Source organism: Mustela erminea, chromosome 12 (assembly GCF_009829155.1).
Source record: "Mustela erminea isolate mMusErm1 chromosome 12, mMusErm1.Pri, whole genome shotgun sequence".
Classification (NCBI taxonomy): Eukaryota; Metazoa; Chordata; class Mammalia; order Carnivora; family Mustelidae; genus Mustela; species Mustela erminea.
In genome coordinates this window covers 2888237-2914084 of record NC_045625.1, presented here as the reverse complement: position 1 = coordinate 2914084, position 25848 = coordinate 2888237, and the positions used below count along the sequence as shown (strand labels likewise).

The 25848-nt window shown below is 64.7% G+C and overlaps 2 protein-coding genes across 3 annotated transcripts in view; both read left to right on the top strand.

The window, feature by feature from the left end:
• The window catches only part of QSOX2 (quiescin sulfhydryl oxidase 2), a gene marked incomplete at its 5' end in the record, with an annotated part of 28708 nt that extends 15958 nt beyond the window's left edge, over positions 1-12750 (top strand). Inside the window, 9 exons of the mRNA XM_032308458.1 lie at positions 207-312; positions 456-546; positions 1854-1999; positions 3203-3337; positions 3569-3698; positions 5491-5613; positions 6707-6857; positions 9763-9951; positions 12012-12750. Coding sequence (XP_032164349.1) covers positions 207-312; positions 456-546; positions 1854-1999; positions 3203-3337; positions 3569-3698; positions 5491-5613; positions 6707-6857; positions 9763-9951; positions 12012-12559 — 1619 coding nt within the window. The remainder of the gene's footprint in view (positions 1-206; positions 313-455; positions 547-1853; positions 2000-3202; positions 3338-3568; positions 3699-5490; positions 5614-6706; positions 6858-9762; positions 9952-12011) is intronic.
• A 3572-nt stretch (positions 12751-16322) lies between these two features.
• Positions 16323-24980, top strand: LHX3 (LIM homeobox 3). 2 transcript variants are annotated; one of them, XM_032308688.1, is made up of 6 exons: positions 16323-16594; positions 20828-20999; positions 21563-21765; positions 22238-22389; positions 22473-22644; positions 23484-24980. In XM_032308688.1, exons 1-6 carry the CDS (start codon positions 16519-16521, stop codon positions 23900-23902), a joined length of 1194 nt encoding a protein of 397 aa, XP_032164579.1. In that variant the 5' UTR covers positions 16323-16518; the 3' UTR covers positions 23903-24980. The 2 variants fall into 2 exon arrangements, with proteins under 2 accessions (XP_032164579.1, XP_032164578.1); XM_032308687.1 differs by lacking the exon at positions 16323-16594 and adding an exon at positions 18540-18633.
• Positions 24981-25848: the final 868 nt, after the last annotated feature.

Here is a 25848-nt window from a genome sequence, read left to right as displayed (position 1 = left end):
TCTGAACACTCCGTCTCCACGCCGTGTGTGTGAGATTGGCCCCTGGTGCCTGTTTGGCCCCACAGCAGTCACCATGTGCTCTGTCCTGTGCACCCACTGTGGTCTGTCGACGACCATCGGTGCATCCTGCCCGTGTCCGTGCGGTGCCGTCTGGGGCCCTGGGGCAGTGGCACTCCGCGCGGTGACAATGGCACTCCTGCCCGCAGGGCCCGACCGAGAGCTGCAGACGGTGAGGCGGACGATGGTTGACTTCCTGCAGAACCACACGGACGGAGACAGGCCGCCTGCTTGCCCGCCGTTGGACCCCATTCCGTGCGTACTTGCGTGAAGAGGGGAGTGTTGGGCCTGGAGCGAATTCCGTCAACACGGATTTGCATTAAGTGGTGTGGGTGCTGCATGGGAGGGCCAGCCCACTGCCCTCGGAAGCACTGAAAGCCTCTTTGTTTCTCTCCAAGGCCCAGCGACGTCCTTTCCCTTGTGGACACTCCCGGTGGCCGTTACGTGGCCGTCCTGTTTGAGAGCCACGGCTCCTATGTCGGCCGTGAGGTACCGTGTCCATGTCTGTCCCCGTCTCTCCGTGAGCGTGCCGCGATTCGGTTCCCCCTCGGTAACGACCTCTTCCTCCTGCCTGTGGCCTTCCCGCATCTCGCTCCTGTTAATTCTTGGGGCATTGTGGTGTCCCTCAGCAGATTGGCTGGTTCGCAGAAAACACTGAGAAGGGGCCTCGATGGCGAAGCGGGGGCCCAAGTGGGGCACCCGAGACCCAGCTTTCAGGGCGCCCTGCCTCTTCCCTCGAGGCTCTTCATTTCTTACTCATAGACATCGCCATCAGGATTTTTTCTTGGCTGTGTTGGAAACACTCAACTTTGCCGCCAGGTGCAAGATGATATAAAACGTTATTTCTACAGTGGAACTTTCTTCTGTTCTCTTTCCGTACATGGGGTCTGAAGCCTCTGCCCCTGGTGCCAGACTCCGGCGTGGAGGACGGGAGGTCCCTCGAGGGCGGAGGCAGCGGCTGGCGGCTGGGGCTCTCCTGCTTGTGCCCAGCGCATTCCTCCTCCTCCCGCTCACCGTGCTGCCTGCCTCCTGGCCATGTCGCTGCCTCTGGGAGCTCTGGGAGGGGAGGCAGGACACCGTGTGCTCCTGGCGGGTGCGCTGGCTGGTGCGCGCTCACGCGGAGGCTACGAGGGTCAGCCGTCTGAACCCCGCGCTGTGCCTGTGCCTCCGAGTCCCGGCGAAATCGTGCCGCCATCTCTGTGGCTGACCGGGACTCCCCGGGCGGCGGGGAGGCTAGGAGGAGCCACCAGCAGCAGGACCCGGCATTCTCACCTGGCACCCCCCACGCTGTCCCAGGGCTGCCTCTCCCTGCTGCGCACTTGTGTCCTCGGGCACCCCTCCCTTCCCACACGCAGGGATGACGGGCAGGGGCTGTCCCCAGGGCGGGTAGCTGCGGCCATTCCCCGGAGGGCACTCTGCAGCGGGGCGGGGTGTGGAGAGCGTGGTGCGCACCTCCGGCAACGCCCCCGCTTGGGACACGCGTACCCTTTGGCTGAAAGAAGTGGACAGGTGTGGGCTCCGCACCCGATCGCGTTGGTGGCGCGCCAGGCTTGGGGGTCATCTCTCAAGCTGTTCCAGCTCCTACGGATTTGCTGCTGTGGTCCTGCTGCTGCTCCGTCCCTGCCCCTGTGCCCTCAGCCTGAGCAGGGCTGGACGGGGTGGGGGGAGGGAAGGTCGGCTGCGTCCAGGTAACGCGGTTCCTGGTGTTCGTGCTCTCGCTGCTTTGGGACGCGTCGGGGACTTTTCCTGAGACGCGGCCCCCACAGGGAGGGTGACATTGCTTTCTCCGCCCACAGGTCATCTTAGACCTGCTTGCGTATGAGAACATCGTGGTGAAGAGAGTGCTGAGCGCGGAGAAGGGCTTCCTGGGGCGACTCGGGGTCTCTTCCCTTCCGTCCTGTTACTTGATTTACCCAAACGGGACGCGTGGGTTGATTAACGTGTAAGTGCCGTTTGGCTTCAGGAGTCTCGCGACCTCCGGTGGGATCTGGGGACCCCTCCACGTGTGGGAGCCTCCTCTGGGCGAGATGCCACGCGCCTCGTCACAGTTACGAGCACAGAACCCGCCTGGATGCCATCTGCACGCCCCAAGTGCCACTAGAAAGTGAACAGCCTGCAGCAGGGTGGGAAGGGCCGTAGGTGGGAAGGTGAGATGGGGTCCTGGGGCCTGTGGTGTCTGCCCTAGCCCCAGGAGGCCTGCCTGCCCTGGGGGTGGCCCGCCCAGCCCCTGGCTTGGAGGTGCCCACATAGCCAGCCATGACTCGGCCGCTCTTGGCGCGTCTCGGTGTGCTGGGACATGGCTCAGCCAGGACGCGCTTCCTCCATCCCTGGGCTCCTGGCTCGTCTGGGAAGAGGCCTCCCCAGAGCCTCGGATGTGCCCCGGTTCTTGGGTGGGTTTCCCTTCTTAAGCAGAAGTCAGGGTGGGCGTGGCCACCTCTGTGGATTGAGTCGCTCATGCCGTCCTCTGCGAGCGGGCTCATCCCGGGCTGGCCCTGCAGCAGAGAGTGCCAGCGCCACGTCTGCAGCAGGAGCTATCCCCGACAGAGTGTCCCTGAGCGGAATGCCATTTTAAAGAAAAACGCTTGTTCTACATAAAAGTCCCGTTTGTAGTACTTCTCCACATGAAGTGACGCGGATACTGGAGTCAGAAGGAGCCATGAATGTCATTGATAAGCCCTGAGCTCCTTTGGAGGGCTTGGGAATCGCTTTACACACCCTCTGAGTGTGTGCTCCTCCCCACCTGGGTGAGGGCCCCCCGGATGCCCCCGTGGTCCCGATTGTCCGACACCCTGCTTGCAGCTGGCAGGGTACTGGCAGAGGCCCTGGGTATGCCAGAAGCCGCAGCTGAGGAAACCTGTTGCTGGTCCTCATTGTGGCTACAGCTCGGTGATTTCTGGCTCTGTCTTAACCTCCCAGGTCGGGGGGCCGGCCTGCTGCCCACAGTCCTTGCAACGAAGGCCCAGAGCGTGGGTGGGCTGGGGTGTCCGGACAGGCTCCGCCCATTGTGGAGGGAGGGCTCTTCTCCCTGGGAGGGGGGGGGACCCGGGTGCCTGGGTGACCAGCGCGTGCTCCGACACCTGCGGAGGGGGACCAGGCCCCTGGAGGCGCCCTGGCCTGCGCCCACACCTGGCCCCCTTTCTCGCAGCGGGAAGCCCCTCCGATCGTTTTTTTCCTCTTATTTGAAGTCGTTGCCGGATGTGAGGAAAAAATTGCTTTCATTGCCTGAAAAGCCCAACGAGGACGAGAATCCCGAAGTCGTGGTTTGGAGAGAATTTGACAGGCAGGTACCCTCCGGCCTGAGCCGGCCCACGCGAAGCTGCGTGCACAGGCGCCCCTGCAGCCCTGAGCGGTTGGCTTTGCTCAGATACGCCCCTGCCGGCTCTGGGGGAGGTGTTGCTGTCGTCCTGGGGGGGGTGGGGGTCCCTCGGGGCGGGCGCAGGGGGAGGGCGCAGGGGGAGGGTGTGTTCAAGCGACGAAGGGGCTCAGCCAGCCCCGCGGTGTTTGCTCTCAGGTCAAAGCTCTACACGGCGGACCTGGAGTCGGGGCTGCACCACCTCCTGAGGGGAGAACTGGCTGCCCACAAGGCCCTCGCGGGGGCCGAGCTGCGGACTCTCAAGGACTTCGTCACCATCCTCGCCAGGGTGCGCCGCGTCTCACCTGGGCTGCAGGGGGGGGCTCAGGAGGGCACCCGGGGGCGTGGCGGGGAGCGCAGCCGGCCTCAGTTGGAGGACTGCTCTGTCTCCAGCGGCACAGTCCTGCGCTGGCTTCGTCCCTGCTTAGCACACACCAGTTCTGAGCCGTGGTCATGTGGCAGAGGCCAGGTCGCTGCTTGCCGGGTGACCAGATGAGGTGTCAGGGCGGGGCTGGGGACGTGCGGGCAGGGAGGCTGCGGCAGGCAGAGGGCAGGAGGAGGCCGCCCAGCAGCCCTCCCTATGCAGGGTGTGTCCAGTGGGCCGGGTGCGGGGGTGGCAGCACCCCACCTTCTCTGGTGGGCGGAGCGGTGAGGGTGCACAGGCGGGTTGTTGTCGTTCGGGAGCTGTGGCTGTCGGGTCCCCTTTCTGCCATGAGCCCTTAATTCCTGGGCCAAGAACCCAAGGCCTGTTGCTTTCCCTGGGCCAGAGCAGCGGGAAGCAGGAGGTCATCCCTCTGCCCCAAGGAGTGCCTGGGGCCCCTCTGTGCTCTCACGTCGGGGAAGACCTCGGTCACAGTGGCCTGAGGACAGAGCCCTTTGCCCCGTGTCTGGCATTGCAGTCATGCCTGTTGTCTCGAAGAGAGGGAAGCTTTGCTCGGAAGGACTTCCCTCGGGGCACCCGGCGGGCTCTGTCGATGGCTCTGCAGCTCTTGATTTCAGGGTTGGGGGTTCAGGCCCCACACTGGGCATAGTGATGACTTAAAATTAGATAAGGGGCTTCTCTTGTGTCAGGTAAGGGGCTTGGTACAGTAATTCCTGTTCAACACTTCCACGGTGTGTCGCACACTTGTGTCCCGTGACTTCGGAAAGAGAAGGAAGGCCAGACTCTCAGCCCCAGGAGTAGTGAGTCACGTGATGTGTTCCCAGTGAAGAAAGGTGGTGTAGGCCGGCGGTGGCCTGCGGGGCCGGTCCCGGCTCAGAGCCCCGCGGTCCTCCCTCCTCTGCCTCCTCCTCCTCTGCCTCAGGTGTGCAGCTCTGTGGTAAGGGCGACCGTCTGTTGTTCTTTCTGAAGCTTGGCTGGACCCAGAAGGTAGAGGCCGGCGTGTCGCTAGCAGCACGTTGTGACGTGCGGGAAACAGGGTTCTGCAGCTGTGAGCCGTGCTGGCCCTGGGCCGGCGGAGGCAGTCTGAGCTCTGGGCAGCGTGGTCAGGTGCTCGGGGAAGGGCCACGCCCGCCGGTCGCGGAGCCGGTGCTGCCTGAGCGCGAGGGGCCGCAGCTGCGCGGCGGGCACAGACGCTTCATTAACCAGCACAGCGCGCCCCTCTGGGGTGAGAGCCCCTGTGGGGTGCGCCTCTGCCACGCGGTTCCGCAGTCAGACAGCAGAGGGGGAGGCGGAGGGAGCGCCGCAGGCAGGTCTGCGTGTGTTAGCTCGAGGCCGGATAAGTCCGGCACGGTGCTTCCAGAAAGGGCCGCAGGGCTCTCCACCACATGATGCAAAAGTCAGGTCGTGGCCATGTCGTCTGTCACTGTGAAGCAGTTGCCGGCTGGGGCTCTGAGCTGGTGGGTGAGGCGCAGGCGGCCGTGAGAGCTGGGGACCCGCCTGCGGCTCCTCCGTCCCCCTACTCTGTGCTCCAGACAGACCCTCCACCCCAGTACTAGGGAAGAGCCCTGGGACCTCTCCCAGCAGACTCCCAGGTGGGTCCGTGTCCGGCAGACCCCACGGGGCCTAGGTCCCCAGGGACGGCTGTGCCATGGGCGGCGTCTCCCCCGAACTGTCTTAAGTACAGTCCTTCCTTGCACAGCTGTTCCCTGGCCGGGCGCCCGTCAGGAAGCTGCTGGAGACGCTGCAGGAGTGGTTGGCCAGCCTTCCCCTGGACAGGATCCCCTACAATGCCGTCCTTGATCTGGTCAACAACAAGATGCGGGTGAGCCCACGCCCCGCCTGTCCACGTCCTCCTGCTCTCCCTCCCCGCCCAGGGGCCCGGCCGCGTCCCCCCCGCTACACCCCACAGGTCCCACGGTCCCGGGACGTGCTCTGTGCACGCCGCCTCTGCCTGTGGCGCGGCTGGCCGAGGCCACAGGAGGTGTGCTGTGACACAGCGGTTGGTGGGTGCTCGGCCTTGTGTGTTACTTGTATTTGCGGTAAACGCCTCAGTCTTACACACAACAGGCTGATAAAACCATGTGCTCCGGGAGGCGCAGGGAGGCCCCGCCGAGCGCCCCAGGGCCAGTTCTCCTCCCTCCTGCCCCAGCCCTCGGAAGCCTCCCAGCCAGGATGTGACCCGGGGCAGGACGCAAGCCCACGTGAGCCACACGTCAGTGCTCGCAGGCGCCACGCTGTCCGGCAGCACAGAGACGTGCTGGGTGCGGGCCTTGACCTCCCCCTGGCCTCCCCCTAACCTGGAGGCCCCCACAGGCTCCTCGGCTACAGGATCTGTCCGCATGCACGTCCCTGTGGGAGCCACGTGCTTCAGGCCCCGTGGCCAAGCCCTGTGCCAGCCGGCCTGCTGGGAGGCGCCGGCCGTGGCTGTGGACTTGGCATTAGAAGCTCCTACGTGGCTGCGGGCACATGGGCCCTGGGCTCTTAGGGCCTCGGCGCTCCACCGATGCCGCTGTGGGCCACACATGCTCTGGCTGAGAGCCGCGGGACCGCTGGGTGGTTTCCTCTGACCCTGCCCCAGTGGGTGGGGGGGCTGGGTTAAGTGACTCGAACGCACGAGGCCGGGAGCTCTTGATGCTTTCCTGAAGCTGCGTTGGTCCGATACCATGAACCCTCTCGTCCCTGCGGGGGGAGGAAAGGCACAGGCTCCGTCCCCCTAGTTTGAGAACTCCTTTGGTGGAATAGAGGCTTTGTTCTCTCGCTTGTTCGGTGTGGAATTTAAATACACGTGTAAGGAGACGTGTGGTGGACACAGTTCTGACGCATCAACACCAGGCGTGACCAGCGCCCGCTCAAGCCGGAGGATGCTCACCAGCTACTTTAATACTAAAGTTACCTCTTTCTCTCCCTGCTCGCAGATCTCCGGAATATTCCTTACTAATCACGTAACGTGGGTTGGATGTCAAGGAAGCCGGCCGGAGCTCAGGGGCTACACGTGCTCTCTCTGGCAGCTGTTCCACACTCTGACTGTCGAAGCCGGGGCCCGCCCAGAGGCACTGGATGGCACAGGTACGCGCTGTCCCCACGTGGGCCCAGGGCATGCCGAGCCTACCTGCCACGTTTGCCGTCCTGGGGCCTTGCAGTGTCGTGAGCAGCGGTGTGTGAGGGGACACGTCCCCGGGCGGGGGGGGTGCGGGCTAAGGAGCGTGGAGGGGAGCGTCTTGCCTGCGCGGGTGCCGAGTCCTCCGGAACTCACAAGCCTGTGCGCGGCTGACCTGTGGGGACAGCGTCACAGAATGAGGGCACACGGGCCAGGAACTCCTTTCTCGCAAAAGCGTGACCAAGTGAAGCACGTTCAGACACGTCTGCTTGGTACGTGTGGTCGCGAAATAAGCCGGCAGCTTAGTTTTCTGTGGGAGTGTCTGTGGGCAAGGGACTCCGACGGTGCGGGGCCTGGGCCCCCGGCTGCTGGTGTCCGGTGAGCCTGCGGGCGCAGAGTCGGCTGGCGCTGCCGGGGCGTCATCCGGAGTCTGCCCTGGGCGGAGCCCCAGAGCCCTGCCCCTGCTTGCTGGTGGGGGGGGCAGTGGCGGGACTCGGGGCCTTGCTGGCGTTCGGCCAGCGGCGCTCCCAGTTCCTCGCCACGTGGCAGCCGGCTCCGCAGGCCAGTCGGCGTGTACTCGGTGTGCAGCCGGTCCCTTCTGCTGTGGGCCCGGGTAGCGGTGCGCGGCCAGCCCGGCCTGCCCGGGGAGGGCCGAGCCCGCTGAGCGTGTGGGAGCTGCGGCCCTGGGCCATCACAGAGGCCACCCGCACAGAGAGGTTAAAGGCCATGAGAGGTTAGGTCAGTGTTAATAGCGTTCATCACCGGGTGGTCACTAAAGCGGAGCTGTCGCAGTTGTGGCCCGCACAGCAGCGAAGACGTGCAGGGGCTTCCCCACTCCCGGCTCCGCCATGCGCGCTTCCCCTGTGAAGCTGGCCGCTGCGGGCGGATCGCCTTTCGTTATTGTTTATTCTCTTAAAGATTTTACATACTTATTTGACCGGCGGGGGGGCAGCACACACAAGCCGGGGAGTGGGAGAGGGAGAAGCAGTCTCCCCGCCGAGCAGGGGGCCCAGCCATGGCCATAGGGCTCGATCCCAGGACCCTGGGGTCATGACCTGAGCCGAAGGCAGATGCTTTGCCAAAGGAGACCCCAGGTACTTGACCACCTGCCTCCAATCTGTGCTTGGACCGGGCAGCTGCGGACGCTGCTGTGCTGAGTGAACGTGGGGCCTCCCTCCCTCCCCAGTTTCTGTCCAGAAAGACTGAAACGTGCAGTTCGTCCTGCTTCAGAGCGAAGAGAACCAAACGCTGGGGCTTGAGAGAACCATAGCTTTATGTGCTTGGGAATCAGTGCGGGTCACCCCAGCTCCCCACAGCCCTGGGCTTAGGAGGGACCTTGGGGCTGGGCCGGACAGCACAGGGCGTCTTGTGGCATGGCCTGGTGGTCAAACGGGCCTCGCCCAACCCGGGTCCATGGTGGGGTAGAGCGGCTCCCCAGTGCTGGGGGAGTCAGTGAAGTCGCTGCAGGGGGACGGGGTGTGTGGGAACCATCAGCAGCCTGGCTGTCCTTGGGGTGATGCGGACGGCCACGTCTCAGGGACCTGGCAGGGGGTGTGCTCCACTCTGCGGGAGCTCACAGCGCTGGGCGGGACGGCAGCCCGGCAGCAGGGCACACCGTCGGGAAGCTCTCCGGGCCGCAGGTCGGAGCCACATCAAGGAGCGCAGCTCATGCCCAGAGAACTGGGTCAGATGGACACGGCCGGATTAGGTCTTGGAAGGTTTTTCCTCTCCTTAGTGAGTGTTTAAACCCCATCGACTAAACCGCCACGTCCTCTAATCCCCCACAGGTACGGCTTTATGGCTCTTGTCCTCGCTGAAGATTAGGGCGTCCGGGCCGCAGTGGTTTGCCTGGGCGACAAGAGAAGGATTACCCGGGGACGCGTGGCAGCTGGCGGCGGGGAGAGGAGGGCTGGGAGCCGAGCCTCGGGCGGGCCGGCTGGCAACGTGTCCTCCCCGCGTGCACACGGGCCCGCGCCGCCCTCGGAGATGCGCCGAGCTGAGGAGACAGTGGCCGTCCGCTCGGCCGGCGCTTCTGCTGCACCTGGGGAGGCCTGCCCGGGTCCAGGACTGGTTTGGGCGCTGGCCCTCCGCGAGCGGAACCACACACGGGGGAAGGAGGGCGTCGCAGGAGGGCTTGCTCTCGATTAAGATGGATTCTGTCTCAAAAGCACGTCTTCCCCCCCGCCAATTATTTTGCTGCGTTTCTTTCAATGCTGACATTTAATCTGCTTTAATCTCACGGCGTCTCGCTGCCTGGCTCAGTCCCCCGCATTAGCTGTCTGAAGGGAGCCGCCGGCGCCAGCCCCGTGACCGCTCTTCCTTTTGCTGTTCTCAGGGGTCCCCATTTTAGTGAGATGGTGGCTGCTTCCCTCTGCTGTTGGGGGCCGTGTCCTCCGACGGTCACGTTCTGCGTTCACACTGTCTTTACACACCGTGTCCCGGCAGCACCTGCGCCCGCACCCGGGGCACACAGTCCATGTGGCATTGCCGCTCGTGGACAGGGTCAGCCTCTCGAGAGGGGAAGGGTTCTCGCCTGCTGCTGCCCCCTCATGCCCTGGAGGGAGCCCTGGTGCCTCGTGGCCTCGGGCTGGTTTTCCCGGCTGTTGTACATGCCCTGGAGCGTGTGCTGCGCTGGACGCGGGCCATGGATCTGCTCTCCAGGGGACACGAGCCACCCCTTCTGGATGTGGCAGGCGTCTAGGAGGTGCTGCTTTCTCCCTGTGTCCTTCCCACACAGACAAGCAGGGCCATCTGGAGGCCCCGGGGCAGGCACTGGGCCCGTTCCTGGCTCCTGACGCCAGCCCGAGGCCTGGGTCCTGCAGACACGCTCCTGTAGTGCCAACATGCTCTGTCCCCCGCCCCCCCCCCCCGCAGGTCTGGAGGATGACCCCCAGGCCGTGCTGCAGACCATCCGGAGGTACGTGCGCACCTTCTTCGGCTGTAGGGCGTGCAGCGAGCACTTTGAGGCAGTGGCTAAGGAGTCCATGGGCGCGGTGAAGACCACGGACCGAGCGATTCTCTGGCTGTGGGAGACTCACAACTTAGTCAACAGCCGCCTGGCAGGTGAGCAGAAGCCACCCTGGGGCGGCCAAGCCCGGGTCCAGAGGGGGCGCCGCAGTCGGGGTGAGGCCGTGTACACAGACGCCCGTCAGAGCGAGGCTGTGTAGACGGGTGGCTGCCCGGAGCTACGCCAGCCGCCAGCGTCCCCGCCTTTCCCCGCTCTTCCCCCTCGGGGAGGCTGCCAGGCCCTGCGGACAGTGGGCGGCAGAGGGTCGAACCGATGTCCGGAAAGCAGTTGGTGGCGCCGCGGTCTGCTCTCAGCAAAGCACACCGCCAAGGCGGCTTTGTGTAAATGCGGCACATGTGCCGCCTCCCGGTTAATTCAGACTGTGCCCCCAAATCACCGGCAGATTGAAATTAGGCTTAAAAATAATTCTGCTGACAGATAAGTCTTAATAGAGATGAGTAGGAAAAACCACTAAACTATTGGTTTTTATTTAATCCACTGTGTCAGGAAACGCTACGACTGAAGCACTAAAGAGAATTGGTTTTTCTTTGCTCTCAGAGCTGCCGCAGCTCAGCTCACAAGGCCACAAAACCATCGCTTGCCGGGGGTCCGTCCACAGCTGTCTGCTTCCACCGCGGCTCTAGTTCTGGGACCCTCCACCTCTGGGTGTGCGGCCCCCTGCCCCCACCGCACCCCAGACCGAGGGAGTTGTCCCGGGCAGCCCCAGCCCAGGAGCCCCGCGTGCCCCCCATGTGCTTGCACTGCAGCAGAAAGGGGCTTTCCGCAGCCCGAGTCGTAGTGCCCTGATTCAGTTCTGCGTCCCCCCATGTCCCCCCGGGCCCACTCTGGCCTCTGCATGGAGGCCCAGACTCCTTGGAGGCCTCAGAGACCGGCCCTGGGCCTCGCTGTGTGTGTGGCGTGTGACACTGGGCCCCAGCAGCTTCTCCTTGGTTTCCTCGTGGGTGCCTCTGCCTCATGCCCGGCGCAGACCCTGGTGGGTGGCGCCTGGGTCTCGGGCGCCGGCCCCTGCTCCCGGCTGTGTGCTCACGGATGAGGAGAGCGTCTCCATTGGGCCACACCCAGTAGATGTGATTTTGTCCACATCTGTTCACGGAAGCACTTTTGGGGTGGCAGGGCACCCCACGTTGGGCCAGGGGACTCTGGGAGCCGAGGGGGCACAGTGTGGCGCACCTCACGGTCCTCAAATCTGCATGGCAGGGAGCCAGAGCTGCGGGGTCGGGCAGGGTGTTGCTCACCCAGATGGAAGAGAAGGGGGAGGGAGGCGAGCAGGTCAGGCTGCTGCTCCGCGGGCTCCGTCACCCAGAGGAGCGGACGCACTCACCCGGGGAGAGGAGGAGTCTCAGCCGTGGCCTCCGTGGACGGCTGGCAGGACTGATTGAACCGCCTTGTGAGCAGATGTTGAGCAGGAAGTAGTGTGACTTTAAACTGGGGGCGCTCTGGCAGAGTGCTGGGGGGGGTCACCGTTCCTGCAAGGAGCGGTCCTGCCGGCCGAGTTGACCCTGCGCAGTGTGGTCAGCGGGTGCGGGACAGTGCTGTCTCGCCGTGCCGCCTCTGGGAGCAGGACGGGCGGCCGGCTTTCCGCGGGCTCCCACAGCAGGTCTCGCTCCCAGGATGGGTTTAGAGATCCTGATGGGATTTATGGGATTTGGGGGTCTGGGAGGACCCACACATCCCTGAAGTGCTGTGGAATTGTCTGGGCGGCCTGTGTCCAGGGGCAGGGACTCCGGGGGTTTGTGTGGCCGTGGACCTCAGATGCATCTTAAGGGGAGAAGACAAGCAGAGACGAGGCACGAGCAGGGGCCTCGGGGTCACGGGGAGGCAGAGTAGCTGCAGGCGGGCGCGGGGTCTGGCCAGGTGGATGGCACCGTCCCAGCGAGGACCCTTCCCTTGCTGTGGCCACGAGGCCCTGCCAGAGGTTCCGGGGAAAAAACGACATTTATGTGGGGGGCTTGGGGGACGGGTGTCTGTGCAGGAGTGATGGTGTGAGTGCTGGGCGGCCGCGGTGCAGGCGGGTGGACAGGGGAGGCGTCTGCGGGACATGGGGCACGTGGGCCACCAGAGAGCCCGTCACCGTTGCTCTCCCTCCCCGTCCCAGGCCATCCCAGTGAGGACCCCAAGTTTCCAAAGGTTCCGTGGCCCACCCCGGACCTCTGCCCCGCCTGCCACGAGGAGGTGAAGGGCATGCTCCGCTGGCACGAGGGCCAGGTGCTCCTGTTCCTGAAGCGGCACTACAGCGGGGACAATCTCGTGGACACGTACGCGGCAGACCTGGGGGACCCCGGCGAAGGAGGCGGCCCACACCAGGGCGGGGAGCAGGAGAAGGGCCTCGCCTCCCCAGGGAAGCCTCGGAGAGACCAGCGCGCCGAGAGTCTCCGCCCACCCAGCGGGCCGCCTCCCAGACCCCGCCTGTCGGACGGCTCGCAGCTCGGCCTGGACGGGAGACTGCGGAGCGCGAGCGGAGCTGAGGGCCGCAGAGAGGCGGAGGTGGCTGTGCCCTTCCTCGGGATGGGCTTCTCTGGCCTGGACATGAGCCTCTGCGTCGTGCTCTACGTGGCCTCTTCCTTGTTCCTGATGGTGATGTACTTTTTCTTCCGAGTGCGGTCCAAGCGGTGGAAAGTCAGACATCACCGGCCGTCCGTGTAGAACCAAGCGGGACCACAGAAGCGCCTTTGGGGAAACAGCCCCACCAGGCCACCTGCAGCTTTCACAGATCAGGGATTTTATAAACAGCGAGACCCGGTTTTACTTCCAGTGGCGGGCAGGCCAGCGTTTGCCGTGGGCCCGCGTGCCCTCCTGGCGCGCTCCCTGGACGCCTGTACAGGGCCGACAGCAAAAATGTGTCTGTGTTTTCACTCTCCTCTGTCCAAGGAAAGGGGGAGTCCAGGCCAAACAGACAGATTTTCCGGGCTGCCTTCGTCCCAAGTTTCTAGACGCGCGCCACCTTCCGCAAGCCTGGCTGGGGATTCCGAGAGCCACCGAGCCCTTGTGCGCTGGGAGGCCTGCGGGCGATTGCACGTGGCCAGCCTGGGCCCCGCGGAGCTGCAGCACGGCCCCCGGCAGTGGGTCCCCAGTGCACCACACCCTCGGCCGCGCCTCCGGGCCAGTCTGGTTCTCAGAGAGCCGTTTGCGAGTGGGTTTCCCGGCGGCGTGGTGGTTTCTGCTGAAGCAGAAGAGCGTTCCGTCCGTCCAGGGGACAGGGAGGAGGAGGGTTTGCAACTTCACTGCCTTGCAAGGAACCCCGCTGCGGGGGAGGTGGCAGAGGTGGCGCCTTCATGAATCTGGTGGCAGGAGAGCACTCAGTGGCCACGGGCCGTCCCCAACTGCCTGTGCCCGGCACGGAGGGCAGAGCCCCACACAGGAGGGGTGTGGGGTGGCCGAGGCCCCAAGGGACCTTTCAGGGAGCCCTTCATCTGTGCCCTGTGGTCCAGCAGCTGCAGGGCCTGCTGCCAAACAAGGCAGACGCTAGGACCGGAGGGCCACGTCACGCTAGGACCGGTGGACCTCGGGGGGTGACGTGTGTATGGTCGTCAAAACCGTTAAGGCTGAACCCCAAATCTCATTTCCCAGAAGCTGTTTTACAAAAGGTCCTGGCCCACGACCCTGGTCCCCCAGGCTTTGGTGATTGATTTTTTACCATTTAATGATTTTTCACACACTGTGCATAAAACCCAAATCACTTAGAGGTGAATTTGTTCCTGGAGATGTAAACAGACAAAGTAGCATGCTCTGCCTCTTTCATGGAGATGCTTTATGACACCGCTTTGTCCACAAGCGCAGCCGCGGCTGTGCAGTCCTGTCACTAGGACGGTACGACCGTCTTCTCCACTTCGCCTGGCGCCCGCTGTGATCACGAACTGACACCTGCTGGCCAGGGGCTGACCAGAGGCGTGTCTTGGGGGGGCAACAGGCGAGCTGTCAGGAGCTTGAGCCTCTGCGGGGAGTGGGGGATGGGGTGGCAGGGGACGGGGGTGAGAGACGGGATGGGCATGGGACGGGGGCAGGACAGGATGGAGGACAGAATGGGGGACTAGAGCACAGGGAACGAGGGATGGGGTGAGGACAGGGTGGGGGACGGGAACCGGATAGGGATGTGGTAGGCAAAGGGGGGATGCGGGCAGGTGACTGGGGACACGGTGTGGGATGGGGCAGGGGACAGGGACATACAGATGAGGGATGGGAGGGGGATGGGGCTCCGTTGGCAGCTTCCTCAGCTGCTTGGCTTCCGTGGCTTCTCCAGAGGTTTCCTCCCGTCGGGCTGTGCCTCGCCCCTGGAAGCCCGTGTGCTCAGCCCATGTGCTCCGGTGGTGACTGTGCCCCCAGTTACTGAAGACCCGGAACCTGGAAACTGGCCAGATCCACCCACAGAATCCAGAGGGGGTGCCCAGCACCACAAGTGAAACTACCTTCTGGTTCGCGTCCAGTGTGTTTCCTCCCCAAAGTACATCTCCGCACGTGGCATGGTCTGGGATGAAGGCGCAAGATGCCAAGGCCATGACCGCCACAAAAGCCAGGATCGGCCTCTCGGGGTTCATGGTAACGTTGCAGTTGGAGGTCGCTGTTATTCGAGGGACAAGTTTGCGACTCCCTGAGGGGACAGGTTTCCCCTGGACCGTGAGCAGCCAGGGACAGGTGGTGTGCCAAGGCGACCACGGGTGTGTCTGATGTGTGGGTGTGAACGTGGCCACATGCCTCACGTGGCCTGCTAGGAATTGGACGTTAACTTTGGGCAAGATTTAAGGTCTATTTTCTAAAGTTGTAAGCATTTAGATTAATGAATACAATAGTTCGGTAATTTAAATGTGTATTTATTTTTAATGGAAGGATTTTGATTAAAAAGAAGCTAATTGATGTGGCAACATCTGAAATTTCTTACCTGTAAGAAAAATAAACATTTTGTATTTAAGTGAACTATAATGTGCACATTTTAAAATAAATCTGACATTTGGAAGGACTGTAATTCTTTTGAAAACTTGAGCTCGTTCTGGCAGGGGTAGGTCGGGGCGCAGAATGGACCCCTCCTTCCCTTCCAGAGTTCGCGGACCGGGCGTCTGAAACCCTGGGGTTCCTGGTATTGAGCCTCTGGTTTCGGAAAACAGCCCAGGAGGAAAGTGAAAGATGGAAGATCCATTATAGATTATCTTCTCAGGGCTGATGTAGTTGGGGACCAGCCACAGGACCACAGCCTTCACGCGGGTCCCATGGTAGATCGGTGGGACGCAGCAGGGATGGATACGTGGGAGTCCTGTGACTTCGTAATGCACGAGGGGCACCCTGGTGACTGGAGCCCCAGCCCAGCCAGTGCTGGACCTGCCCCACTGCCGCCTCATCTGCACACCCCAGCACGGCCTCTAGCCACGGCTTTACCCCCAACACCTGTTTACTGCCTCGGGTTCTGAACTATTGATTCCGTCTGCTTCTAACTTTTCTTTTGTTTTGCTGGGGGTGTGGGGGGGCGGGCACTCTGGTCATGGTGGCTTCTGAGGGACTCGCTGGAGGTGGCTCCCCCGGATTCACCTTCCCAGCCAGGCTGTGTGCTAGCTATAGGTAACCCCTTCCCTCAGAGAGGGAGCCCCTGTGTGCCCGCCAGGCAGGGCACGGACCATTCTGCCATTCCGGGTCTGTGTGATGCTGGTGTTGGCAAGGTTCCGCAGTCTGGTAACCCCTCCCAGCCCTTGAGTCCTGAGTGGTTCCTGCTAGGGGCGCCCCTGTGCCCCTCCTCCTCAGCTGCCCTGTGGGCTTAGGGGTGGGCTGCTACAGACCCAGGGAAGGTTGTGCGGGCAACAGGTCACTTAGGACAGCAGCAGCCTTGTGTGCCGGGCCACACCTAGAGCCAGAGAGGCATGGGGGCTGGGGCGGCAGAGTCCTGGACACTGCCCTGTAGGGCAGGGTGGAGGCCCCCCCAACTTGCTTCCAATTCCCAAGCCCAGACCAAGCCTCTGGGCAGAAATGGCTGCCCCTGGCGATGGGAGGAAAGGTGGGGTGAGGCTGGCTGAGGGACTGGGGGTGGGAGGGTGCGGACAAGGGCCTGAGGAGGGGAAGTGGGTCGGGGGAATCTGGCAGGTGCTTGGTGGAGGGACTGGAAACCAAGGGAGGAGGGAGCTGGGAGGAAGGCAGGCAGTGGTGGGTTGCTGGGGGAGGCAGGTGGGGGGATTGCAGACCTAGGGAGGTAGGGTAGTGGGGAAGCGGGATGGGGGAACAGAGTGATTGGCAGGGTTTGGGGGAGGTGGAGAGGGGGTGAGGGACAAGGAGCCTTGGGAGACGGGGAGGTGGGCGGGGCAGGGGAGGCAGGCGCAGAGACGGCAGACCTAGGGAGGTGGGATGGTGGGGAGGGGAGCTAGGGGAACAGAGTGGTGGGCGTGGTCAGGGAAGGTGGGGAGGGGTGGGGGGCAGGGGCCCTGGGGAGATGGGCGGGCTGGTCTGCTCATTCAGCACCGCGGACAGCGCCCAAGCCCGAGGCTCCCGCTGCTGGAGCTGTGCACACCGGGTCACGGTCCCGAGACATCCCGGCCTTGGGGAGTTCTGAGCCCTCCCAGGGTCGCAGAGGAGGAAGGAGAAGGGCAGCCGGGACCCCCTGGACTCCCTTCTCTGGCCTGGCAGTCGTCATGCTGCTGGAAACCGAGATCAGTGGAGACCGAGATAGGCAACAGGCCTCCATGGCCACTGCCGCCTGCAGCTTCGGTAGGACTCGGGGTAAGGGCCCCCGCGAACCCCTTGGCCTCCACCCCAGGCAAGATGACCCCAATGGGAGAAACGACTAGGACAGCAGAGTCAGGCAGAGGGATGGTGGGAGAGGAGAACCCAGACACAGCAGAGAAAGGAAGAAATTCTGGAGAAATCACGGTGGGTTGGGGGGAGGCAGCACCCATGAAAGATGGGAACAGTGGCGAGGGGATGCGAGTCTGGCAGATCCCGCGGGCAGAGGACCTGGAGTTCGCTGCGGTGGCTCCAGAGGCCATGGGCTATTGTGGAGGACCCCGAGAACAGAAGGGGCCTTGCAGAAACTGCTGGGGGAAGGGACAGGGCAGAGTGGAGACCCCACACCCCTCAGCTCTCCCACACTGCGCAACAGTGCAAAACTGGGACCCCTGGGCTGGGTCTCCCACCTAAATTGCCCTCCCAAGGACCACTCGATCGCCATGGACGTTGGAAAATAATGGAGGCATTGTTGGCAGGCCAGCCAGAAGCTGAGCATGTGGGGCAGCCGCCTCCTGGACCCGCTGCCCGCCCGCCCCTTCCCCCCTCAAACCACACATGGTCCCTCTAGGCAGGGCTTTGCAGCAGCTGACACTCCACGGCCAACATCCCACTGCGCCCAGCACCCGGCTCACCGGCTTGTGCGCCCCGGCCCTGTCCTCTGGGAACAGTGTCTTGCACAGGGAAGCGTGCAGTGCTGGTGGTATGAGTCTTTGCTCAGATCCGTGGGGCTGGCTCTGCTGGGGTCTGGGAGGGCACTGTGCTTTTCCTGCCCCGTCCTTCCAGGCTTGCCTCCTTAGTAGAACGCACAGACGAGGTGACCAGAGGCCAGGATACGGAGCAGGGCGAGGACTGTCCTGTACCAAGGGACTCTCCCAGGTGGAGAGATGGGGAGGCCGGCAGAACTCTGCTCACCCCCCGTCACTGCCTGAGGCTCCTGCCCTCACCAGGCCCCAGGCTGCAACGGCCCCACACTGCTGTCTCCTAATCCCTGGGGACGGGGTGTCCTTTCCACAGGAGCAGCTGCCCTTGGTGGGGGGTGCGTCCCATGGGTGGGTTCCTACAGGCTTACCCTTTGGATTGGGGACAAAATGCTGGAAGATCAGGTGTGGGACTGCCTTCTGTGCAAGCTGGTATGTGTAATGAAGTGAGGACGGACCTCCAACTCCCCCAGCTCTGTCCTTCCTGACCTGAGTCCTGGCCGATGACTGGGCGGGGGACACCGGGTGTACCTGCCGAGAATTGCCCCTCTCTGTGCCTATTCTGGTGGCAGTTCCCAGGGTGGGGCCCAGAAGCTGGTCACAGCTGGGAGGTCTAAGGTCGTGTCTGGCTCCTGATGGCTTTGCTTTGAGCCTTTGGTCACCACACTCACCCTCTCTGGGTCCCGGATCGCGTTCCTGCGGACCAGACGTTGTCACCAAGCCTCCCAAACCCGGCTCTCAAGCGGCGATGGAACGCGGCTCCCTCCGGGACCGTCCTCCGGGACTCCCAGCCTTCGGGCACGCGATCACGCCTGGAGCCCAGGCCTCAGCCTGCGGCCCGCAGCGCGGGGCAGGAAGCTGCGGGGCCCGGGTGAGCTCCCGCGGGCAGCCCTGGCCGGGCTCCTCCCCTGACTGTCCCCGCCCTCCTCGGGACGGCTACTCGGGTGGCGTCTGGGCACCCCGGGTCCCCTAGCAAAGACGCGCGTAGCCAGCGGACGCCCGCGGCGCGTCTCAGCGACCCCCGGCCCCGCCCCGCGCCGCGGCCCCGCCTCCCGCCGCTCCGCCCTCCGCGCGGCCTGAGGCTCCGGGCCCCAGGGCGGCCCGCGGGCGCAGCGCCCAGCAGCGCGGGGAATAGCTCGGACACCGGCCTGGGGCCCCGGAAGCCGTGGCCTCCCCGGGCCGCGGGAAAGTTCGGGGCCGGAGAGCCGCGGCGCCAGGCGACGGGACCCATGGAGGCGCGCGGGGAGCTGGGCCCGGGCCGCGAGTCGGCGGGCGGCGACCTGCTGCTGGCGCTTCTGGCGCGGAGGGAGGACCTGCGCCGAGGTGGGTGCCCGGGCTTGAGCGGCTGCACGGGGAGACCCGCAGGTCCTCGCTCCTTTCCGGGCTTGGCCACACAGGGGGCGGGAGAGGGAGGACCCGGGCGGGCGTGGAGGCAAGGGCCCCAGCACGTCCCCACCCGGGCGCCTCAGTAGCGAGTTAGCGTCGGGGCCCCGGAGCCGTGCTGTCGGTTGGGCGGTCGCAGCGCCCAACAACCCAGGCCAGAGAGTACTTGGGGTCCCGGGACTGATTTAGGAAAGCCTCTCCCTTATCCGGAGAGCATGTGGAGAGTAACCGTGCGTGCCGGTGCGGGCCGGTGACCACCGGACAAGAAGATGCCCGACAGAGCGGACGGCACCCAGACAGTCCACACTTTCGGGGGAAGAGAGTCAGAGGCAGGGCCCGCGAGCGTAGCTGGAGCCCGCTGGCAGATGTCCCTAGTTGAGGTCTCCTTGTCTGCCCCACACGTACCTGCTCATCCACGGCTCCCAGGCCGGTCCTCAGGACCCTTCTGGAGGAAAGACCCCAGCTCCTGCCGCACCCGTCCTGCCCCCGCGGCTCCCTCCCACGCTTGGGCTCCGGAGAAGGGCAATCGCCAGTCCTTCTCCCGGGCTTCGTCGCCCGCGGGACCACAGGATGGAGACTGGCCGCGTGGGGAGTGTCAGGGACCCCGCAGGTGGGAAAGAGGTTACATCCAGGCTGTGGGGTCTCTTTCGTCCCCTACTTATTTATTTATTTATTTTTCCAACGGTTCCTGGGAGGGGTTGGCCGCAGGGGCTGGGAGGAAGGGGTGGGAGGCGGAGGGAGAGGGAGAGAGGGGAGGCGCACTCCCAACGCGATCGCTCAGGAGAGCTGGCCCCGAGCGGGCGGCAGGCGGGAGGCTCCACTGTGCCCCACCAGCGCTGAGGGTAGGAGACGCCGCCGAGGCTGGAGTCGCCATGCAGCGTAAGGCTCGGGTCGCAGGGCGCGTCCGGGAGCAACAGGGGCCCAGTGGGAGCAGCTTTTGCTGGACGCGGGGCGGAGGGCAGCTCGGCTGGGCGCTGTCCCGGCCACGGTGCTGAATCCGCGCTCGCTGGCCTGTGTAGCCACCAGATGTAGGCCGGCTGCGCTCGCCCTTCTGCCGGCACCGCCAGCGAGGGGGGCCCCCACCCCAACCCCCAGAGCAGCCGCCTCCCCACGCTCCACTGGCACTGGGGCCGCGGTTTGGTCCGATGCGGGACCGCATCCTCGGCGAGTTTCCTGCTGCTGAGCCAGGGGGCTCAGTCGATCAGGGTGCTTTCAGCCTGGGACGCAGGGAGGCCCTTCTCCGGTCGTCCCACCCACTGCCGGCTGGCCTGGAGCCGGAGGGGTCTCTGGCCAGGGAGGGGAGCATGGCCAGGTGGGTGCAACGTTTGCGCAGGCTCCAGCTCCTGCTGCTGGTTCTTTCCTCTCCAGAAGACTTTTCTAAACCAACAAGGAGATCCACCCTGTGAGCACCCTGCAGAGCCCCACACTGGCCGTTGACTCCCGCAGACCACCCCGAGTTCCCCCAGCCTTGCTCCCCCAGAGGCCTGCAGTCACACGGTGGCAGAGCCGAGTGGCGGAGTAACTCATGTCAGGCACCGACACTTGAGTATGGTGACAGCGATCCAATTGTCCAGTCCGTGTACAAGGACTTGCGAGGGCTCCCGGAGATGGGGAGGACACCAGTTTTTACCTTGGTGCCTGAGCAGGGTTGAGTGGCCAGGCTTCAACAAGGGACCTCCAGCTGCAAGGATACTTAATTGCACAAAATAGCGATGGGGATCGGGTGGTACGCACCCCGGGACCTCGAGCATCTTACCTCCGGGTCCTGCTAGACAGCTCCTGTGGTGGGGTTTTCATTTGAGCTCAATGTGCACCCTTTGTGGTCGCTGGGAACATTTTGCAGTTGACGGTATCTGGCCCAATGGAATGGCCGGGGCCCCTTCCTGCTCACGGACACACTTCTAAACCTATTTCAGTTTTCCCAAATTTTAACTGTAGGCCAGGTCGCAGACTTCGGTGTCATGCACTCCCTACACCCAGGAACCAAGGAGCCACGCACGCAGGCCGGGAAGGGGTGTGCGGGGAAGGGGGTCTCCTGTGGCAGCCCCGGGCCCCGCGGGGTTTACTAGGAAGGGGACTCCAGCGCTCCCACTCCGTGCGGTGCCTCTGACCTCGCTGGCTCCTTGGCCTGCAGAGATCCCGCTGTGCGCAGGCTGCGACCAGCACATCCTGGACCGCTTCATCCTCAAGGCACTGGACCGCCACTGGCACAGCAAGTGTTTGAAGTGTACTGACTGCCACGCGCCCCTGGCCGAGCGCTGCTTCAGCCGCGGAGAGAACGTCTACTGCAAGGACGACTTCTTCAAGTGAGCGTTGCCCCGGGCTTGTGCGGGAGGGCAGGGGTGCAGTCTGCTCCTGCAAGGCGGGCCCCTCCTCTTACCCAGGCCAGGGTGCGGGTGGGGAATCTCCACGGGCCGCCAGGCCTGGCTGGCCGGGCAGCTCAGTTCTCTCCAAGTAATTAATTTTGCAAATCATGGAAACACAGTCATTCAAAAAGACAACCCCAAGTTTACAGAACTTGATTGGATTTACTCCGTCTTAATTTCGGTCTTGTGTTTGTCTTCAATGCTGGGGAGGGGGTGCTTTTCGAGCACAGGCCTCTGGGGTCTAAGGGAACTGTCCTATGGATCCCGCTTCCCCACTGGGACACGGAGGTCAGGGCAGCGAGGTTCTTCCCCAGGGCTTCTGGTTCCCTTCTCCGTATTCTGTGCCGCTCTGTGGGGACTGCCGAGCCGGTGACTAGGGGCAGGGCCCGGGTAAACCTCCCTCCTGAACCTCACTGCACGGCTTCCGGCTCCTCGTTCTCCAACCCGCTCCCTGCGAAGGAGCCGCGGACGCTGCGCTGAGCCGCGCCCTGTGCGTCCCGCAGGCGATTCGGGACCAAGTGCGCCGCGTGCCAGCTGGGCATCCCGCCCACGCAGGTGGTGCGCCGCGCCCAGGACTTCGTGTACCACCTGCACTGTTTCGCCTGCGTCGTGTGCAAGCGGCAGCTGGCCACGGGGGACGAGTTCTACCTCATGGAAGACAGCCGGCTGGTGTGCAAGGCGGATTATGAGACGGCCAAGCAGCGCGGTCAGTGGGAGGGTCCACTCACCTCCTTTCCCGTCTGCAAAATGGGGCTGGGGTCCGTCTGTTAGGGGCGCGGAGGGATCCACGCCCAGAGCCCGCTGCAGGGCGCTCCCTCAGGGGTGCCAACTGAAGCGCCTCCCCACCCACGGCCCGGAGGGGTGGGGGCCCGCCCCGGTAGGGATGATCCACCGGCTCCGAGGAAGCCCGGCTCCAGGGCCTTAGCGGCCTCCTTCCATCCTCGGGGGCGCAGGGAGGTCGGTCTGAAATGTGCGGATTATCGCCCCAAGCCCTTGACCGTGAAGATCCGTCCCTACCCACAGCTTTGGAACAAAGGGGAACCGGGGTGGAGGCGGGAGGGGCAGAGGGCAGCCGCCCCTCCGCCTTTACCGCGGTGTCCCCGCGCGCCGGCGGGTGCGGGGTGGGGGGCCGTCGGGCAGCGGAGGGGCCCAGCCTCACTCCACCCCTCGCGGCGCAGAGGCCGAGGCCACGGCCAAGCGGCCGCGCACGACCATCACGGCCAAGCAGCTGGAGACGCTGAAGAGCGCCTACAACACGTCGCCCAAGCCCGCGCGCCACGTGCGGGAGCAGCTCTCGTCGGAGACCGGCCTAGACATGCGCGTCGTGCAGGTCAGCGCCCGCCCGCGCCCCGCGCCCCGCGCCCCGCGCCCCGCGCCCCGCTCACCCGCCCTCCGCCGCTCGCGCCGCCGCAGGTGTGGTTCCAGAACCGCCGCGCCAAGGAGAAGCGGCTCAAGAAGGACGCGGGCCGGCAGCGCTGGGGCCAGTACTTCCGCAGCATGAAGCGTGCCCGCGGCGGCCCCAAGTCCGACAAGGACAGCGTGCAGGAGGAGGGGCAGGACAGCGACGCCGACGTCTCGTTCACCGGTACGGCTGGCCGCCTCGCCCCCAGGGCGCCACTTGGGAGGCCCGCAGCTCGGGCGCCCTGCGTCCCCGGGAGCCTGCAAATGGGAATTTCCCAGTCAGGGGCTGCCCTGGCCTTCTTTTAAAAACGGTCACAGATTCTGGTCCCCTGTCCCCAAGCCCTGCGGTTTGGCCCCTGGGGCGCTCAGCTGTCCCCCTGGTGGGGGACAGCCCCCAAGACCCACGTGACCCTCAGCAGGCTTTCTCTGGGGAAGGGGTCCGGCCATTTCTGTGGCTCCTAGTCCTTGCAATGATTTTCAGGAAAGTGGTTAGTGGTTCCGGGGTGAGTGACAAAAACTCACTGCTGTTTGGAGTTGGGGGTTTGGAGTTGGGAGGCGGTCCCCCCCCCCCCCGTCTCTGTGGCATCTAATCATCTTATCCTGTCTGTGAGTGACCCCATACTTATCCCTTAATGCCCATCCTCAGACAGTCTCTGCAAGAGACCCTCTCTGGCTGCAGCATGACCTTAGGCCACTCGCTCTGCCGCTCAGAGCCTCAATTAAGTTGTCTGCAAAATGGGCGTGGGGCCACCCTTCCCCAGGCAGCCCTGCAGATTATCCCGTGACCCTGGGCCCTGGCTGGCCTGTTCCTCGCCCGGTCCCGCAAGGGGATCCCCCAAGACACCAGGTGGGACTGAGCTGAACAAAGGCGACAAGCACGGAGGCAGAGGGAGGCCTAAGTTCTGAGAGCCACAGAGGCTTGGGCGAGCCGGTGCAGGCTGGCCACGAGTCCCCCAGAGGAGGGGTGCTGGGGCCGAAGGGGGAGGGGCGGGCGCTGAGCAGTGCCTTCTGTTTCCATTGCAGATGAGCCAGCCGTGGCCGAAATGGGCCCTGCCAATGGCCTCTACAGCAGCCTGGGGGAGTCCACCCCGGCCTTGGGCAGGCCCGCGGGAGCCCCAGGCAGCTTCCCGCTGGAGCACGGAGGCCTGGCCGGCCCGGAGCAGTACCGCGAGCTGCGCCCCGGCAGCCCCTATGGTGTCCCCCCATCGCCAGCTGCCCTGCAGAGCCTCCCTGGCCCCCAGCCCCTTCTCTCTGGCTTAGTATACCCGGATGCCGGGTTGGGCCTGGTGCCCGCGGGGGCCCCAGGTGGGCCCCCGCCCATGAGGGTGCTGGCGGGAAACGGACCCAGCTCCGACCTGTCCACAGGGAGCAGCGGGGGCTACCCCGACTTCCCTGCCAGCCCTGCCTCCTGGCTGGACGAGGTGGACCACGGCCAGTTCTGACCGAGGCCCCCCGCTCCGCCGAGCTCTGGACACAAGGGATGTGGGAAGCAGTGCTGGCCCTGGCTGGGGGGCCCGGAGCGGCCCTCCCCTCCTCTCCCAGAGCCTAGGACCTCGGCGGGAAAGCAGGTGCCACGGGCGGCCACAGGGGACAGGATGAGACCTCAAAGGAGGGCTCCTTTCTGCGGAGCGCCCAACCCCGCGCCCTTCCCTCGGGGGGGCAGAGGGACTCCAGCGGCTCCTGTCCGTGCCCGCTCCGTCATGGACACAGGGCCGCCGGCCTCGTGGCCGCCAGCGAACCGTGTTTTGTAAGCAGATTTCTCCCTTGATCGACCAATGAACTGGACGCTGGCTGTTTCTAGACATGAAGCGTCCCCCCACCCAGGCTGGGCCTTCCCCCGCGCCACGCTCCAGCCCAGGGCCACGCTGTCTTTGGGCTGGAGGAGGCTTTACTGTCTGAAATGAAAACACAGAGCACGAACCATGCTTCTCTTTCCGGGCTCCATCTCCCTGATGGAGGACCCACTCTTCTGTCCGGGCAAGAGGCGGCCGAGCAGGGACCACGCCCGTGTCCCTCGGGTCCCAACCCCCACCTCCCCCAGGAGCCTCCTCTCTCGTCTTCCCTGGGGACCTGGCTCTAGAGCTTTCGGTTCTTGACTCTACCACCTGTTGGGAGGAGACGCCCCTGCCCGGCTGCGCTTCTTCTCCAGGAGCAGCGCGTTAAGGTTAAGGCCCTGGGGACCTCCCTCCCCGCCTACACCAAATTTCCATCCCCTCCCCAGTCACAGCTGCCCCCGGCCCTCGGCGTCCAGGCCCCGCCCCGCCCGCCGATTTCCGTTGCCAAACAGCCCGCGGCCCTCCCTCTAGGACTGGGCTCTAGCTGCCGGAGGACTGGGCGGCCTCCTCCACCCGGCGCCTGCGGCCGCCTGCCCCAAACCCCGAGGCTGGCGGTGGGTGAGACCCCGCCGTCCCCGCAAACCTGCTTCCCCAGCTCCCTGTCAGTTCTGTGGACATCCCGTGTTTTTTATTTACTCTCTGACTATCAGCTCTTTCCAAGACTTCAATAAATTTGTCAGTGACAGTCGAGAAGGTCCGGGTCTCTAGTGTGGCTGGGGGTGCGCGGGGGCAGGGGCGTCGGAGGTGGAGCGGCTCTCCGAACGCGGGAAGCCATCCGCGGCAGGGACCGCACCTGCTGTGAGTTGGGCCCCTCTGTCCCCGGATTTTGTCCAAACTTCTGAGCACTGGAAGGTGAGGTGGGAAAACCTTGTGCCCGGCCACTGAGGGGTGGGGATGGTGCCCGGATACCGGGGCCCTGGGAGAGGCGGGGGCTGGGGTGACGGGAGCGTGCTCCCAGCGGGGAGCGGCAGCAACAGGGGTGGGGGCAGGGCGGCCAGACCCAGCCCATCCGGAGGTTCCCGGCGAAAGGTCCCGGGTGTCTCCCGACTTGGATTCCAGTCCCAGGCATCTGCTAACTCGCTGTGACTCTGGGCAAGTGAGCTGCCCTCTCTGAGCCCTGTCGTCCTGCCAAGTGGAGACACTGCTCAAAGCTCCTCCAAGGGGAGGCGTAAGAAGAGGGTCGGAGCTCACCAAGCAGGTGAGTGCTCCCTGGAGGGCAGGACTGGGCCTCCCACCGGACAGCTGGGCTCGGAGGCGGGTGGAAGCCTGAGCCCCCAGGGCCGGGGAGGAGTGGTGGGATGGGGGAGGGGTGTTCCGCGGGAGCTGTCCTCGCCCTCACGACGTCGAAGAGGCACTCACCGGAGCCCCGGGGACTGGGAATTGGGAGGCACCAGGAGAGGAGTCGGGGCTGGGAGAAGGGGCCCCGAGGCCGTTCCATCTGGGGCTGCGGACAGGGAGTGCAGCTGGGGGTGTCCAGACCGCACTGGGGCAGGAGGACGAGACCGTGTGACGGGCCTGGGTTGGCCTGGCAGGGGGTGCTCCGAGGTCAGGCC